At 39.7% G+C, this 15,091-nt stretch overlaps 1 protein-coding gene across 1 annotated transcript in view; it reads right to left on the minus strand.

Annotated features, from left to right (window-relative positions):
• Window positions 1–1,078: 1,078 nt before the first annotated feature.
• Window positions 1,079–15,091, minus strand: part of LOC140244214 (actin-related protein 8-like) — a 71,411-nt gene continuing 57,398 nt past the window's right edge. Inside the window, exon 11 of the mRNA XM_072323852.1 lies at window positions 1,079–3,195. Within this exon, the coding sequence (XP_072179953.1) occupies window positions 3,052–3,195 (144 nt within the window). The 3' untranslated portion in view covers window positions 1,079–3,051. The remainder of the gene's footprint in view (window positions 3,196–15,091) is intronic.

The following is a 15,091-nucleotide window of genomic DNA, read 5'->3' on the forward strand; positions in this document are numbered from 1 at the left end:
CATTTCGCGCAGCCAGAAACAAGCGCAAAAATAAAAGCACGCGACTATTTTTGCATGCCGTATGTTCCAGTGGTTGATGTCTTGATTCCGTGGAATTAAAAACACGCGAAACTCTTTTCGTCTGGCCAAGCGCGAAAAATCAGTCGCGCGAAAATATCCACTTTTACAGTAGTCTTTCAGATACCATTACTGATTTACCAGTGCCTGCATTCACGGCATCAGAATATCTCAAAGGGTCCTTGGTACGCTCCCTCTCAGAATGTACATATACGCTCCTTCTCGGAATCTAGATAGATTTGCTCAGAAAAATCACCTCCAATGTCCTGTCGCTACAGCTAAGTTTCATAGTAAGTGATCTTTTGCTCGTGCTGCACCTACACTGTGGAACACTATTCCATGTTATATGTGGAAAGCTTCCACAATGTTAAAGTTCAAGACCCTTCTCAAAAACATTTCTGTCAAACAAGTCCTTTAAATGAGTTTTGGTCTTGCAACCTGCAACATGTACAATACATACAGTACATTTCCTTTTCCATTTTCAACCCTCTACCTTGCAGCGCATAGAGACACAACAGTAGTGATATGTGCTATATAATCAGTGTGGTATTATGATATTATTCTTATTCTTGTTGATAGCTCCTACATGGTCAAAATGACCATGGTTCTAAACACCAGTGAGCCTTCTACATATTCACTCTCAATGATCCAGCCAAATAGTTTATTTTTTTTTTCTAAAAAAGTATGCAGGAATTAAGTCTGTTTCATATGTTTGTAGGGATTCTTATTTTGCATGAAATCACAAATGTGCATCACCCACACAAATATTACATGTACATTTGTATGACTTCATTCCAATGCACAGGGAATTAATTTCGATACCAGATTTTTTTTTTTCAAGTACAATGTTAGGAATGCTATGAGGAACATTTACATAAAAAAAAAAAAAAAAATCAGGATTTTAGGACCTTTATTTCTGATTAAGAGCAAAACATGACTTCATACATCCATCAGCATTATTAATCAAAATCAAAATCAAAATATACAAAATGAAAATTTCAATTTTTAATTGTTTGGTAGATGATGTCACAAGTACCATATGATTTTCATGGCAACTGCATGATCAATGGCCGAGATCTTTATCAATAATGTATAACAACATTGGACACATTTTTTACCAGATATTCAATGCTAAACAGACACTCCGTTAAGCATTCACCCTGCCAAAGAACCAAATTTCATGAGATCTATGACAAGAATGTCGTCATGGGTACTGCACCACATTTCCGCAGTCATGGATACAATGTATACGTACATGTATATGGGGAGCATTTAACAGTAACGTAAGATGCATTTGCTTGACTATGCATCTCTTGACTACACATCACATAGTCCATACTCAGCATGCCAAGTCTGGCCCAGTCCCTTGGCCAAATTTTGCTCACATCAATCCCTGCTCCCAGTGGATGACGATCACATTTGTGGCAAAAATGAATAATTGAAAATTATCACTGACGAATACACGCAGTCTGAGCCTTGTGATGTGGAAGCCCATGACATCATACTGTAGTTCACAAAGCAAACAAATGCTTCAATTTCTCACACAAATTTAATCAGGACACTGTGGTAAATAAGGACAAAGGTAATCACTTCCTAGTCATCCCACAAGGAAAAACATGGGTTTTAAAGAGCTCAAAATTCATCTTCCACCATTTTGAATCGCTTGCAATATATCAAAAGGGTCTACAAAGAAACATGTTTGGCTGATGCAATATGCCAGGATAAAGAGTGTTTGTTTGTCTGTTTGTTTGGTGTTTTTGTTTTTGTTTTTGTTTTTGTTTTTGTTTTTGTTTTTATTTTTTTTTTGGGGGGGGGGTAATTTACAGACATGGGTGATATGTCTACATGTATATGGAGTCATGTTGGATAAGTGTAAAGTTTAACAATAGAAACAAAGAAACTGTTCAAATACTTTATTTTTTTCTGTGGAAGACTAGAGAGAAATTTTGATGCATTCTGTCGCAGTGATGTCCAATAATGCACACCTGTATTACCAACACTACCATCCCCCAGCAGCTTGTTGTTTATTACAGTAATTTACACTGAAATGAACACGCATATTACATACCTAGTGGGAGAGGCCATAAATATTTGCATAGAGATGAGAATGGGGATCATTCAGTACACATTGCGATCAAAGTTTGCCAACTGCTAACACGCTAAATTTCTCAAATTGCGCAGACATCCGTGCACATATCTTCTGGCACCTAAACGAGAAAAGTTATGCCCCAGGTTTGAATCATGTGTCTGTGTATACAACCATGACAAATTGCCTGTTGCTGACATATGTATAAAGTCATGAGGATTAGTCTTAACTAGCAATTGAGGCACAAAAAACAGAAGATGGACATGCTACCCTCTGGTGCAGATTGCAAAGCACTCAATTCTTGTGTGACCCAGAGTGTCTTCATACTCTTTATTGTTAAAACAAACGGTGAAACACGTGGGTCAAATTTGTAGGGTGGCTGCACTGAAATTTTGGCAGATGTGAAGGAACATACCAGAGGACTCCTTCAAGCAGCCTCAGCTCCGCTAGCTTCGTTGCTAATACGCATGCCATGTGTGCGTGTGGTAAGCATATATCACTGTATATATTGAACACATCATGCTCTTTCTGGCGTCTGATATACCTCTCACGTGGGCAAGAATTGCTCTGCCTAGAAAAAGATACTTTTGCAAAAATTGCAACCACTGGGGTAACACCTGAAAAATGCCTAAAATCTAGTGGACTGCAAATGGCTTGAGGCAGTTGTCACCAAATAGAGTCATTATCTTCGTATTCCAGGTACTGGAACCCCCCTCTTTTGTTTGCCAGCCCATATGTGCAATGCACTGAGCTGAGAAAACCAATAAATAACACCTACAAAGTATTCCAGGACTGAAGGGCAGCTGCACTGAAAATGGCTCACGGACAAGACTTTCTGCCTGCCTGCCTGCAACCATTATGAGTGCGTCCTCGAGAAGGCAGATGGGGCCGGGCGGGGCAGAACCCTCTCACCAGACGAAGGGGGACCGCTCCCGGAGTAGCTTGAGCCCTTCATCCCTCCACTCGTCCCGGCTGATCCACAGCTCCTGCGTGGTGTCCAGACATGCCAGCACCGCCCCGCCTTTCCAGCACGTCATGCGTGGGTCCTGGTCCTGCACGATCCCAGAGGCAGAACAAGATTTACTTCGCATCACATGCATGCATGTGAGTAAAAATTCCCATGTCACAATCACATATACATTGTACACATGCTGTCAGTTTCGGTACTGAGAATGAAAGGGGGGTCAAATTGACCCCCCCCCCCCAACATTTCAAGTGATGATTCCCCAACGCTCAAAGATTATGACTGCCATTTAATCACTTTTTCTTTGAAGTTTCCCCCATATTATGAGACCAAATTTGGGTACACCGTTCTGAAGTTACGCAATGTTTTGTACATGTATGTCATCCCGAAAAAAAGCTCAAATTTGTGACATTGTGTGCAAATCTAATGCAAATTGTATTTTCTTGTTAAATTGATATGAATTAGAGTATTTCAACTTTTGATCATTGAAGTTAATTAATTCTAATGTAGCTAAGCTTGAAAAAGTATCTGCAACAAAAAAACAATTTGGCAAAAAACAATAAAATACAAAAGGTGGAAAAAACAATAGCATACATAAGAAATTAACAAAACAATAAGAAACAAAAAATTATTGCGCTATTTCTTAGCAAGAAATTTGTTTTAAGTGTCTTGAGGAATTCTGATATAAAAATTAGCAATCCTTCAAGCCTTTTTAACGGAGTTACAGGCAAAAATATGATTTCATGCATAAAATTTGCATAATCAAACATATTTTTCTATTGTATAACCATGAAATCTTGTACTTGACATCCAGCTCTATCTTCAGACAAAATTTTGCAGCAACCGCACCATCGGCTGCCGAGATATGAAGGCAGGGGGTCAAATTGACCCCTATCCCATAAAAACTTGGTCTCAAATAGCCCAGTTAGAGTATGGTTAAATAACAGTTGGGGAAATGTTCTTTATTACAAGGCCCATGCAAAAAAGAAGGGAAAAAAAGAACAAATGATCAATATCAATCAAAGTATAAATGAAGAAGTAGTGTTTTACAGCCTACTAATTTCCTGTTGTTTGTTCATGGCACAAGCCTTCCAAATCTTCTAATGCAGCAGCAAAGCATTTGTTCAATATTCCTTAGGCATGACAGATTTTATCTCACGAGCGTTCGCCCGCGTCCGGCATGCCTTCTTATCTGTTAAGTAGCCAGCTTGGCACGAGCTTGGCATGCGCCCATGCCGTCCGCGTTCGGGAACGCCAGCTTATAAGTCTTTTGTTTAGTGCCTTTGTTTCGAACACAATAGCGTCAACTTCACTGTACCTAAACGACCACGAAGCCATCGCTCCATGTAGCCAGCGTTCGGGAACGCCCGGATTAAGTCTTGCCTTTGTCTTGTGCTGAACACTTACACAGTTGATTTCATGGAAGCTTAAAAAACGGACAAACTAGCAAACAAATGAAACCACCAAAGGCATTGCACTATTACGCGTTAGTAACGCTGTGATTACCTTAATTTGCGTCGATGAGAGGCGTAATCAAGAAGTATCTGAAATAGTATCCGAAATAGTATTTATTCCCCTTACATGAGCGTGAGACCACTCTTGTAAGCAGCTTCTCAGGTGAAGCAAAATGTGTGTAATGAAGTGACAAGTGCATAAGAAAAACATTCACAGTAGCTAGGTAGATCGACGGAAACTTGACACCCGTGGTCGGTCGTGCCAGCCAGGCAACAAGCTGGTGGAAATTTCCACGAACTGCAAAAGCAGGTTACCCGCCCGCCAGGCAAGACCGCAGGGTAAAGGAATTTGCGTACGCGCTGAATGGGTCGTAAACATCGTGTCAATTGCTTGGGGCCTGATGGGAGGGAACAGGGGCTATGTATTAACTTGCGCCGCTGAGAGGCGTAACCAAAAGTATCCGGAATGGTGAGCGTGAGACCCCAAGAACTTCAGTTTTGAAATTGTCATTTGTGCTTGTTTAGAATTAATTCAAGACACGAAATCTACATTTGTATTTGTTGACAGCTAATATATCTACAAGTGTCTTTTGTACGGTGAAGCAGAATATTCGTAAGGAAGAGTAAGAATAACCGAATATTTTTTTTTTTTCTTTCTATATAGATACTGGGGAAACCAGTTACTTGTATAACAAGATCGTCGGTTCCGGGTGATTTTTCTCGTTTGTATTCGGATTCTCGTTGTACCCGAACACATGTGTAATGTACACTTATACAAACATGCTGTTTAAAATTGGGTGATATGCATGAACTAATATTATGACGTCGTCGAGCTGATGAACAGAAAGACAAGAAATGCAACAGGAAAATGCGATAATGACAATTATTTTTTTCTCGACACATTTTATAAAATATTTCAGATTTGACAAATCTTATAATCATGTAGATTTGACCTGCCTTTTGTTATCTGCACTTACGAGAAGAGAGAGATGCAGCAAAATTTATGCAAGTAATCGCGCTATCACCGCTGCGTTTAGCGTAACTCGCGTGGGTGAAAGCTGTGAGTAAAATTTATCTGTCATTCTTTGACAGATTATTGATATAAACCGTATGAGTTATGGTGAAAGTTTACACCATAATTTGTACTCTCGTTTTTTGTTTACCCCAGGGAAACAGTGCCCAACATCTTATTTATTCTCTAGCTATTACTGTAAAGTGCGATGAGCGAAACGTAAACTACTTAAACCGCAAGATCGTAGAGCGCCATGTGCTTCCAGCTTGTCAGCTCGAATGCGTGCTCTATACGTGAATGCTTTACCCGACGATGACGGGAGATGCCGTTTACGAAAACAAAAACCAGTAGACCCTACAGGGTAACTGTGGATTGCAAAATCGACTGAAATAGTATTTTCTTCGATAAGCTAGAGTTGAATTAAATAAAATTTGAGCGTACGACCCCATCGCATTTTGATTTTGACATGTAATTCAATTTATCTCATAATCAAATTGTGCATCATACTTACAGGACAAGAACAAATGAAAAAAGAATGTTGTACTTACCAAAATTTAGAACCACACAGGGACAATTTTCGATTTCTTACTTAGGACCAAAACTTTGGAACACATTGCCACGAGAAATGCGTGAACAAAGCAAAAGATCTACATTTCGTAAATGCCTTGTAGATTTCCTACTCTGATAGATATTATACTGTAACAAGTATGATTAGTTTTCTATGTTAGAAAATGAATGATGTACATTGTATGAATATTAACAGCCATTACAACTAACCATGCAATATTTTTTTCTTTTGTGTTTAGCTTTTTAGTATGACGATCAAGGTGACCAATCACGACTAGCACTTGTGCTAACTTTTGGTTCCCTTGTTAACAACAACTTTGTAGAATTATGCTACACGTATCATATCTAAATATAAATCTCAAATGTCATCCTTTAATTATGTATTGTAAAGGAGTAATAGATAAGTATTTTTTTCACATATGTATGTAATTATACAATAATGTTATGATTGAAAATGTACATGCTCAATTGTTGTTGCTAATAAAACTTCAAACTTCAAACTTCAAATCAAAGTTACGTAAATGGGTATCTAACTGAGCGGCTAATGTTTGCAAAATTAGCGAATAATAGCAGATTTTAACTTTCGTCAGAGCGTCACCGTGATTTTCACAGTTGCGATCATACTCAAAAACATTTTTCATTTTACAACAAGATTTTCTTATCCCAAAGGATTTTTGAACATGTGCCAAATTTCTCCTAAAACTTACAATTCGGTGCGTTCGTTGCTCACAGTTAGATTCTCCCGTTACGTATCTTTGAAAACATTTCGGATACATAAATACATCTATACACTTTTTTTCTTGCTTAAGCCATTGAAGAACGTTACTTCGAATTGTAGCGCTTGTGATAACATTTCGGCATAAAAAGCAAAGACTATAGCTTCTAAATATTCCGATGCTGTTCCATCGCGGCCATCTGAAAGAGATTTTATGAACTTGCGGCGCGTCACCGCGATTGCGTTCCGTTGGTCACTGGCAGATGTTGTTCTCGGCTTGCACGCAAATTCTGACAATTTTATTCACGAAGAATTTGTTTTTTTCTGGTTTTGAAATAGTGCGTGATTTTGCCCGTTGTTAGTTGTCGTTACATCCGTAAAAGTTGTCGGTATACCCGTACAAATTCGTCTTTGTTTTTCTTTGTTTTTAGGCCCGAAAAATTATCTCGCAATAACTGGAACTCCGAATCTCCTTAGGCTATACATGCAAATTTGTTTGGGACTGGACGATTTATCTCGTTGTATAGAAAAGCGGATTATCGTTGTATCCGATCTCGTTATAACGGGATTCCCCTGAATAGGCCTAGAGCAGCCTAGAAGTTGGTTGCTAGCACGTAGTTCTTGTTTATTGCGTGTAATTGTAGGCCAAGACACGAAAATCCGTCTGTCCGGAGGATTCATATATTTTTTATACTTGATCAGCTCTTCAGGAGCATGCTATTAAGTATTGGAAGTTAATGATGAAGTTAACATCAGGGGGGCGTTTCATCAACGAGTTCGTCGGAGATTTCACCGACGAATTTGCTATCAGCCAATCAGACCAAGGATTTCATTAGCTTTTAGCAGTTGTCAGTGTAAATCCTTGCGTCTGAATGGCTGATAGCAAATTCGTCGGTGAAAACCTCCGACGAACTCGTTGATGAAACGCCCCCCAGAAAGACGAACACTGGAAATCTGTTGGTGATAAGCATCTCGCAACCAAATCGCCAACACGCCAGTGGCTTTAGCTACAAGACAAACGCGTGTATGATACACGTACTATACCAAAAAAAAAAAAAAAAAAAAATGATTGGGGGAAACGATTGCTCGCACATCGCAGCGATGGGACCGGAAACAAAGGTTCCCTCTAAATAATGTAGCATACCAGATAAAATTTCTGACAAGAAAATATTTACAGCACACCTTAAAAATCTTGTTTCCTTCGAAGTGGGAAGGGAACGGAAGTACTCGGCATAAAAAGAGCGAAATCGTACCAAAAGATGTGTGCGAAACGAATAGTCCATGCATGGGAACCATAGTTTGAACGCTTTTCACACGCATAATATCGTCGCATAATCATGCCACACGAACAGAAATTCACCTCTCCATTGAAGCAATATACGCAATTATAATATATACGCCATCAAAAAAAAAAAAGAGATTAACGCATGACACTATCAAAAGTATGGTAGTTTCCAGGAAAGCAGGAAATTTGGAAGAAAAAGAAGAGAAAATGGAGCACATGACGCCTGACGCCGGCCACATTGTCGCAAAATACAAGCCTAGCGGTTTTTTTTTTCTTTTCTTTTCTTTCCTAAGTTAGGCTCGTCAGAGGACACCAGGAAGTGGCGAGAGAAACGAGAAAATTCGCATATTTAGCCCCCGGAAGGGGTACGAGAAAGTGCTTGTTATATCAAGGCATTTTTTTTTTCTTTCTTTCTTTTGCCACCGAATACAAACTGCTGCGCCCCCTCCTTTACGGAAATCCTGGATCCGCCCCTGAAACCACACAACATGAAGCCCAATATAATTATGCATTACACTAAACCATGCACACAAGCGCACCGGGTTTGGGGGAGGCAAATCTCGACGGGGGCACATTATGTGACGGGAGCGAAACTACCAAGCGGGGGAAGGTGATGTGGGAGGTTTGATACCCCCCCCCCCCTCCTACGGTAGGAACTTTTTGTAAAATTCATAATAACATTATGCACACAATGTATTTTGATATTTTTTCCGTATAAGTGCGCTTAGGAAACGAAAGTATTAAGCCTTATACGAGTGTTATTTGTCAATATTATTATTATAATTGTTATCATTATTATTATTACTGCTATTATTCATAACAGAGTATAAAAATAGTGGGCCCTTCTTTTTTCCACATTCATTCATTTTCTTTCATGGCACACACAGCCGGCATGCAGGCAACGGTAAATGCGGAAGACACGTATATATACCACCTATGAAGCACCAAGTATGGAAATGGAAATGGAACAGATAAGTTTATAAAAAAACAAAGAACTATCACACCAAAGGATGTATTAGAAGTAGGTTCGTAACTACAAATTGTGGGGGTTTTCAAGATTGAAGCAACAGAGTGGGAATACAGTGTGTAGATGGGAGAGATATTCGTACGTGGAGTGGTGGTGCGCCGACACCATATTCTGGCATAAAATGTTTTGTTTCTCTCTTTTTTTTTATGGACTAAAGCTTTTATCACCATTATCATTACTATGCTGCTGAATCAAAATAATTTTTTTCAAGATATTGGCAGCACTCACGGTATTCTTACATTATAGTGTCTGATATATAATAAAAACAATAATGTCTTCTTTTATCCGGGGTAGCATCTTCAGTTCTGCCACTGCTCTACCAGAGGGCCGTGAGAAGCAACATCATTGTTCGTCAATGCTTATCAACAGTATGAAAAAAATCAAAGAATAAACAGTAATTTCCTTGAAATGCAATGAAAAAGTATTTGTCCTCTTTACATAAGTCTAACTGGCAACACATCTCTGCACGACACCCGATGTTTCAGTTTAGGTGTGTTAAGAGTACTCGACCTGTGGAGCTAAGTATGGAACAAATGTCTGAAACTAAATTTGTAATTATAATTTTTGAGCCGAAAAAAAAAAAGACTATAGAATGCAACATCAAACACACAAATACACACACACACACACACATACACACAAACACACGCACATTTATAAAGAAACGATTGAAAAGATTCCATGATAATCGTCGTTGACTACAGGGAGTTGATAAAAGGGATGCGGGCATATAGCGCGTACGTGTCAACTTGTATGAACGGTATATGTACGACCTATATACTTGGAATATCGGCACGTCTCATCCGTATATATCTAAACTCGCTATGTGTATGTAATATATACATAAGCATATTAATAATAATGTCACAATAGAGAAATGCATTAAATACCAATTGCCTTGATTTTATTTCAAAATCAAGGCAATTGGCATTTAATGCATTCCTATATGTTGACATTATTACTACGCGTATTTCTTGTCACTGCCAATACGCGGAGCAAAATACAATACAATGTATAATATATGTTTATCATATACATATATAATACAGTATAGATTGACAACAGTAGGTCAATATAAAAATTCCGTTAGAGACGTAAACTTGACGAATTTTCGTCCATGGTGCTTTGTCAAATCAGTACACTTAACAAAGCCCTATGGTGAAAATTCGTCAAATTTACGTCTCTAACGGAGTTTTTATATTGACCTACTGTTGTGAATCTATACTTTTTTTTAGAACTCCGAGCAGAAACTAATTGTTGGTATGTATATATATATATATATATATATATATATATATACAATATATATGCACACATTTATATGCACACAGTTCAAAAACAGGCAAACATTCGCACAGAACTGTAGTCACTCATGTTCGGTTATACTTATGTGGGCCCTATGTTTCTTTCTTTGCTCATGTCAGATGTGTATTTTATGAATGTGTGTGATACGAAATAGTAGCAAATAAATGTAAATCAAAACATATATACTTTCATATACATGTTTACTAATATTCCTTATATTGTATGTATGAAATATTAGTAAATATGTTAATGAGATACATTTACATATACATACTATTAATATACACTGAATGTCTCTATGCATGCATCACACTCAGAATAGCAGAAAGTCACGGAAAACAAGACAATTCCTTCTCGGTAAATTCTGTTTATTGCAAGTTGCGAACCGATAAAAAAAAATTCGAACAAATGTGCAGATATTAACAATGACGAATTCAACCTTTCTGTGCACCAAAGTTCACAATGTATATCATTGCAGCGACATGAATACGAATACAGTAAGAATACGATACAAAATATAAACATTGTAAAAATGCGGAACAAACCTACAACTTTGAAATAAGTTTGTTATGATGTACAGTGCAAATCTATGGCAAGAATATATCAAAACTGCACTATGCCTGAATAAATTGGAAGAAATTGTAGTTCAGTTAATGAGGCGAAATTGTAGTTCAATTAATGAGGCACAAATGTATGCTAGGAATAAGCAATATTGCTCGTAAAAATCTGACAATACTGAAAGTTTAGAACTGCGTCATGTCACAAATAAGGTAGATGAAAAACTTTGCAATCATGCGCATACATAATTATGTCTACTGCAATCCGGGGGTACAATTTGTATATCTATGCCATTGAGTACTACAATTTAACTTTTCACATAGACGAATGTAGTTGATTACAAAAGTGATGGTATAACTAAGGTATACAAATTTACAAACAACTTTCAAAGGCGGTCATCTATTTCAGATGAAATGTCTAAGTCCCAAATTGCTGGTAAATCCTGCCCCAATGTCCTCAGTATTGCACATTAACACTTCAACTTTACAAACGCGTCAGGTTGCTGGCGTGAACCCTCTGGCGGTACGCGATCTTCCTACACTTATTGTTCACGGCGACACGAAGCGAATCCGAAAATGCCTGTGCAGTTGTTGTCCCCGGATACTGCACCTCCGCTTGCTGAAGCAGGGCCCTAAACACCGGGTTCTTCCGCAGACACTCCTTCTGCACCCACGCCTTCCCGGTGAACACCATTCCACCATAGTAGTTGCATTTCGCTAGTTCTTCGCGAGAGATGACTTTGTCCAGGAGTTTGAGAACAAGATCCTTGGGTCCGGGGCTGGTCAAGTAGGCGCGCTCATATACTTCTTTGTCCACAGCAGTGCTGGCGATGTTCGATCCAATGAGGACTCTTCCGTCGTCGAGTTCCGTGTACCTGGGCGATGTCCTCGCAGGGACAGGGTTGTCACGTCTCATCATCTCCTCCCTCAGCTGCCTGATTTCGGACTCCATGCGCTGGGTGTGGTGTTGCAATTGAGTCAAAATGTTCATGTACTCAGAGCCAGGTGGGGGAAACAGCTGGGGAACTTGGTAGGATGGAGCCGGGTATGACGGAGCTTGATATCCAAACGGAGCTTGGTATCTTGGTGCAGCAAAAGAGCCTGCCCGCAAAGCTTGGTAGCTGTCCCGTGGAGGTGATGAACGAGGTGGTGGTGTCGGCGTCGACGACTCATGTGACGGGTCATCACTAAACTCACTCGGCACGCTGTACTGTTCGTAGATGTCATCATCAGAAGACGGAGTGACTGCGGCTGGGTCGTGGACGGCCGGCGGTGGTTGATCGTGGACGGCCGGCGGTGGTTGATCGTGGACGGCCGGCGGTGGTTGATCGTGGACGGCCGGTGGAGGTTGGTCGTTCACCGCAGGCGGGACTTGGTCTTGGGGGGCTGGCAGGGGTTGGTCCTGGATAGCTGGCGGGGCTTGGTCGAGGTCAGCCGGCGGAGGTTGGGCGTGGGCGGCTGGCGGAGGTTGGTCCTGGACAGCCGGTGGAGCTACGTCAGCCCAAACCCAACCCTTCGGCAGGCCTCTGGTACTCGGCGCTTGGTCGCGATGTGACTTGGAGCTTAGCCGCTTAGCCGTCTGCTGCCCTCGCCGTGTGTCTGGAAAAAAAAAATGGAAGAAAATATGGAAGAAATCGTTACACACGACATTAAAAAATATTCAACTTCAAAATCATCAAAATCAAAACTTCAAATCAGTAGCAAGACACAATATCAGTAAAATGTATCTGGGCAACATAACATAAAAAGCAACCATTGTCAGTGAAATACATGCGTCAATGTAGATAATTTCATGTAAATTGTGCTATGAATATTGCGCACTTCTTCAGCCATTAACGACGAAATGAAAAGCAGGTATACCAGCAACTCAAATCGAATCGAATTTGCAGACTTCTATTGCATTTCATACTCACTCAAAGAAAGTATCTTGGCCTTGTGTTGACTCCTCTTGTAGATGATAGGAACCTCCATTCCTACCGATAGTTCGCCGCCTCGTTTCACCCTGCTTCTGACCACCGTCTCTTTTACACCTCTCCATTTTGAGGCGAGCCATTCGATGGTCACCGTTGTTGAAGACATAGTCGCGGTTCACTTTCAGTGCTTCACCTTGTCAATAAGCCAAGGACTTAATAGGCGTTGAACGTGGTCGATTTTGATAGCAGCAAACTCGAACAGATTACTAGTACTTCACCTTGGCATTTGCAAAGGACTTGACGGGCATTGAACGTAGTCGAATATAGTCGCAGAAAACTAGAGGAGATAACTGTTGAGAGGGGCGTTAAGTGTCCCCTATTTATCTAGAATTCAGGCCATATACTCATCACGCCGACGTCGATTGGTTCAACAGCCCTCGGCCAATGAGCGTTGAGCCATCCGATAACAAAAGAGCACATCTCGTTTGTTTATTGCCGACGACGCTTATACTCAACATTGAATAGCTCCCTGTCCATTGAACGCGCGTCCACGTGACTATAATGGGGCATCCCACGTTGCCACGCGACAACAATTACCACATCGCACCAATCCACTGCGACGGCAGCGTAATAAAGAGCTCATATGAACAATAGATGCAGATCAAGTTCCCACTGATTTTGCTTGTTGATCTTTTAAGTTCAGAAACGTACCATATGCTGACAAGAGCCTGGAATGTTACATATTAAAGTAAAGAAACATTCAAGTAAAGTATAATGCAACCACGAAATGATAACGATTATACTGCTATATACCCTATTAGGCGATAGGAGTGAGGAAAAACCCGTGGAGAAATAGCACGAGATGTAATAAGAAAATCTTAACAAGTATTTAGGTTGGAAAGGAGGAGCAAAATTGTGACCCGTCACGTCAAAAGCGGCCACACGTTGGATTCCCTCGACTTTTCAGTGAACAAGACATTCAGTTAGTTCATTCTCTAAGCGTTGATTTGATGCATAATTCATTGCAAGACGCCCCCAAATCCAGAGATATTTCAGATCGAATGTGGCGAACGTGAAAATCATGCGACAACAAAATACGGAGAAAATCGCTTCCAAAGTTTGCTCTCGGTTTCTCTTTTGTTTCTAGTTTGTCCGTCTTCTGGGACGGAAATTTTGCGTACATGACCTCCTTAGCAACGAAATGTTTAATTGAATTATTTTTATGAAAATTCACACTATGTGCATCAAAATACAAAGGACTTCATAATCATAAAATTTCAGAAAGAATGAAGCAAGGTTTTGGTCTTAATTAACATGAAAAGGGGGCTTCTTAAACAGCTTACGGCACGTTTTGTTTTGGAAGCGAGTATATACGTGAGTCGGGCTTCAGTGCACAGGTAATGTTGGATTCTTGCAAAATGTTACCAAATTACAAACATTCATCCGTAAAACCCGACTGTTCTGTATGATCATCATCGCTAACATATTGACATTCTAGTCATTGCTGACCTCATCTGAGTAGCTGAAGCCACTCGATGTTTGATACAAGCACGCGGGCATTACTCTTTGCCAAAAAATAAAGTATACATGTGTATGCATGAAATGTATTCGATTACTCATATAAGGAAGATACACGCAGTGTGCTTTATAAAAGATATCTAGTGTTTTTCTGACCTCCATCAGTGGGGTATGACAAAAAGGTGTTCATAATAAAAATTCTTCATGACTCCACGTAGGCGATGTAGAATATTTTGGAGCTGATGGAGATAGACAAGAAATTTTGCTATGAAGCAATATCTGGATTACGTCTTTGTCACTGGATGTTTATACACTGTATACATTGATGTTGTTGATATACACTTCAATCCATAAATCATACCTTTCTTGCCTGAATACAAAATTATGTGTAAAAATTAACTTCAAACAGAAAGAAAAAAAATATGAAAAAAGTAGAGAGAGATTGAAAGAAAGAGAGGGAAGATGGGAAAAGGTTGAGCGTGCTTGTAGAAAATTCTTCATGATTCCATGTATAGGTGATGTTGAATGTTTTGGGGTTGACAAAGAAAACAAGGGATATTTGTACATCACTGTAGGATATATTGATGGTGTTGGCATATTATTCTCATTCAATAATTTAATTCTCTCTAGC

The sequence above is a fragment of the Diadema setosum genome, chromosome 2 (assembly GCF_964275005.1).
Source record: "Diadema setosum chromosome 2, eeDiaSeto1, whole genome shotgun sequence".
Classification (NCBI taxonomy): Eukaryota; Metazoa; Echinodermata; class Echinoidea; order Diadematoida; family Diadematidae; genus Diadema; species Diadema setosum.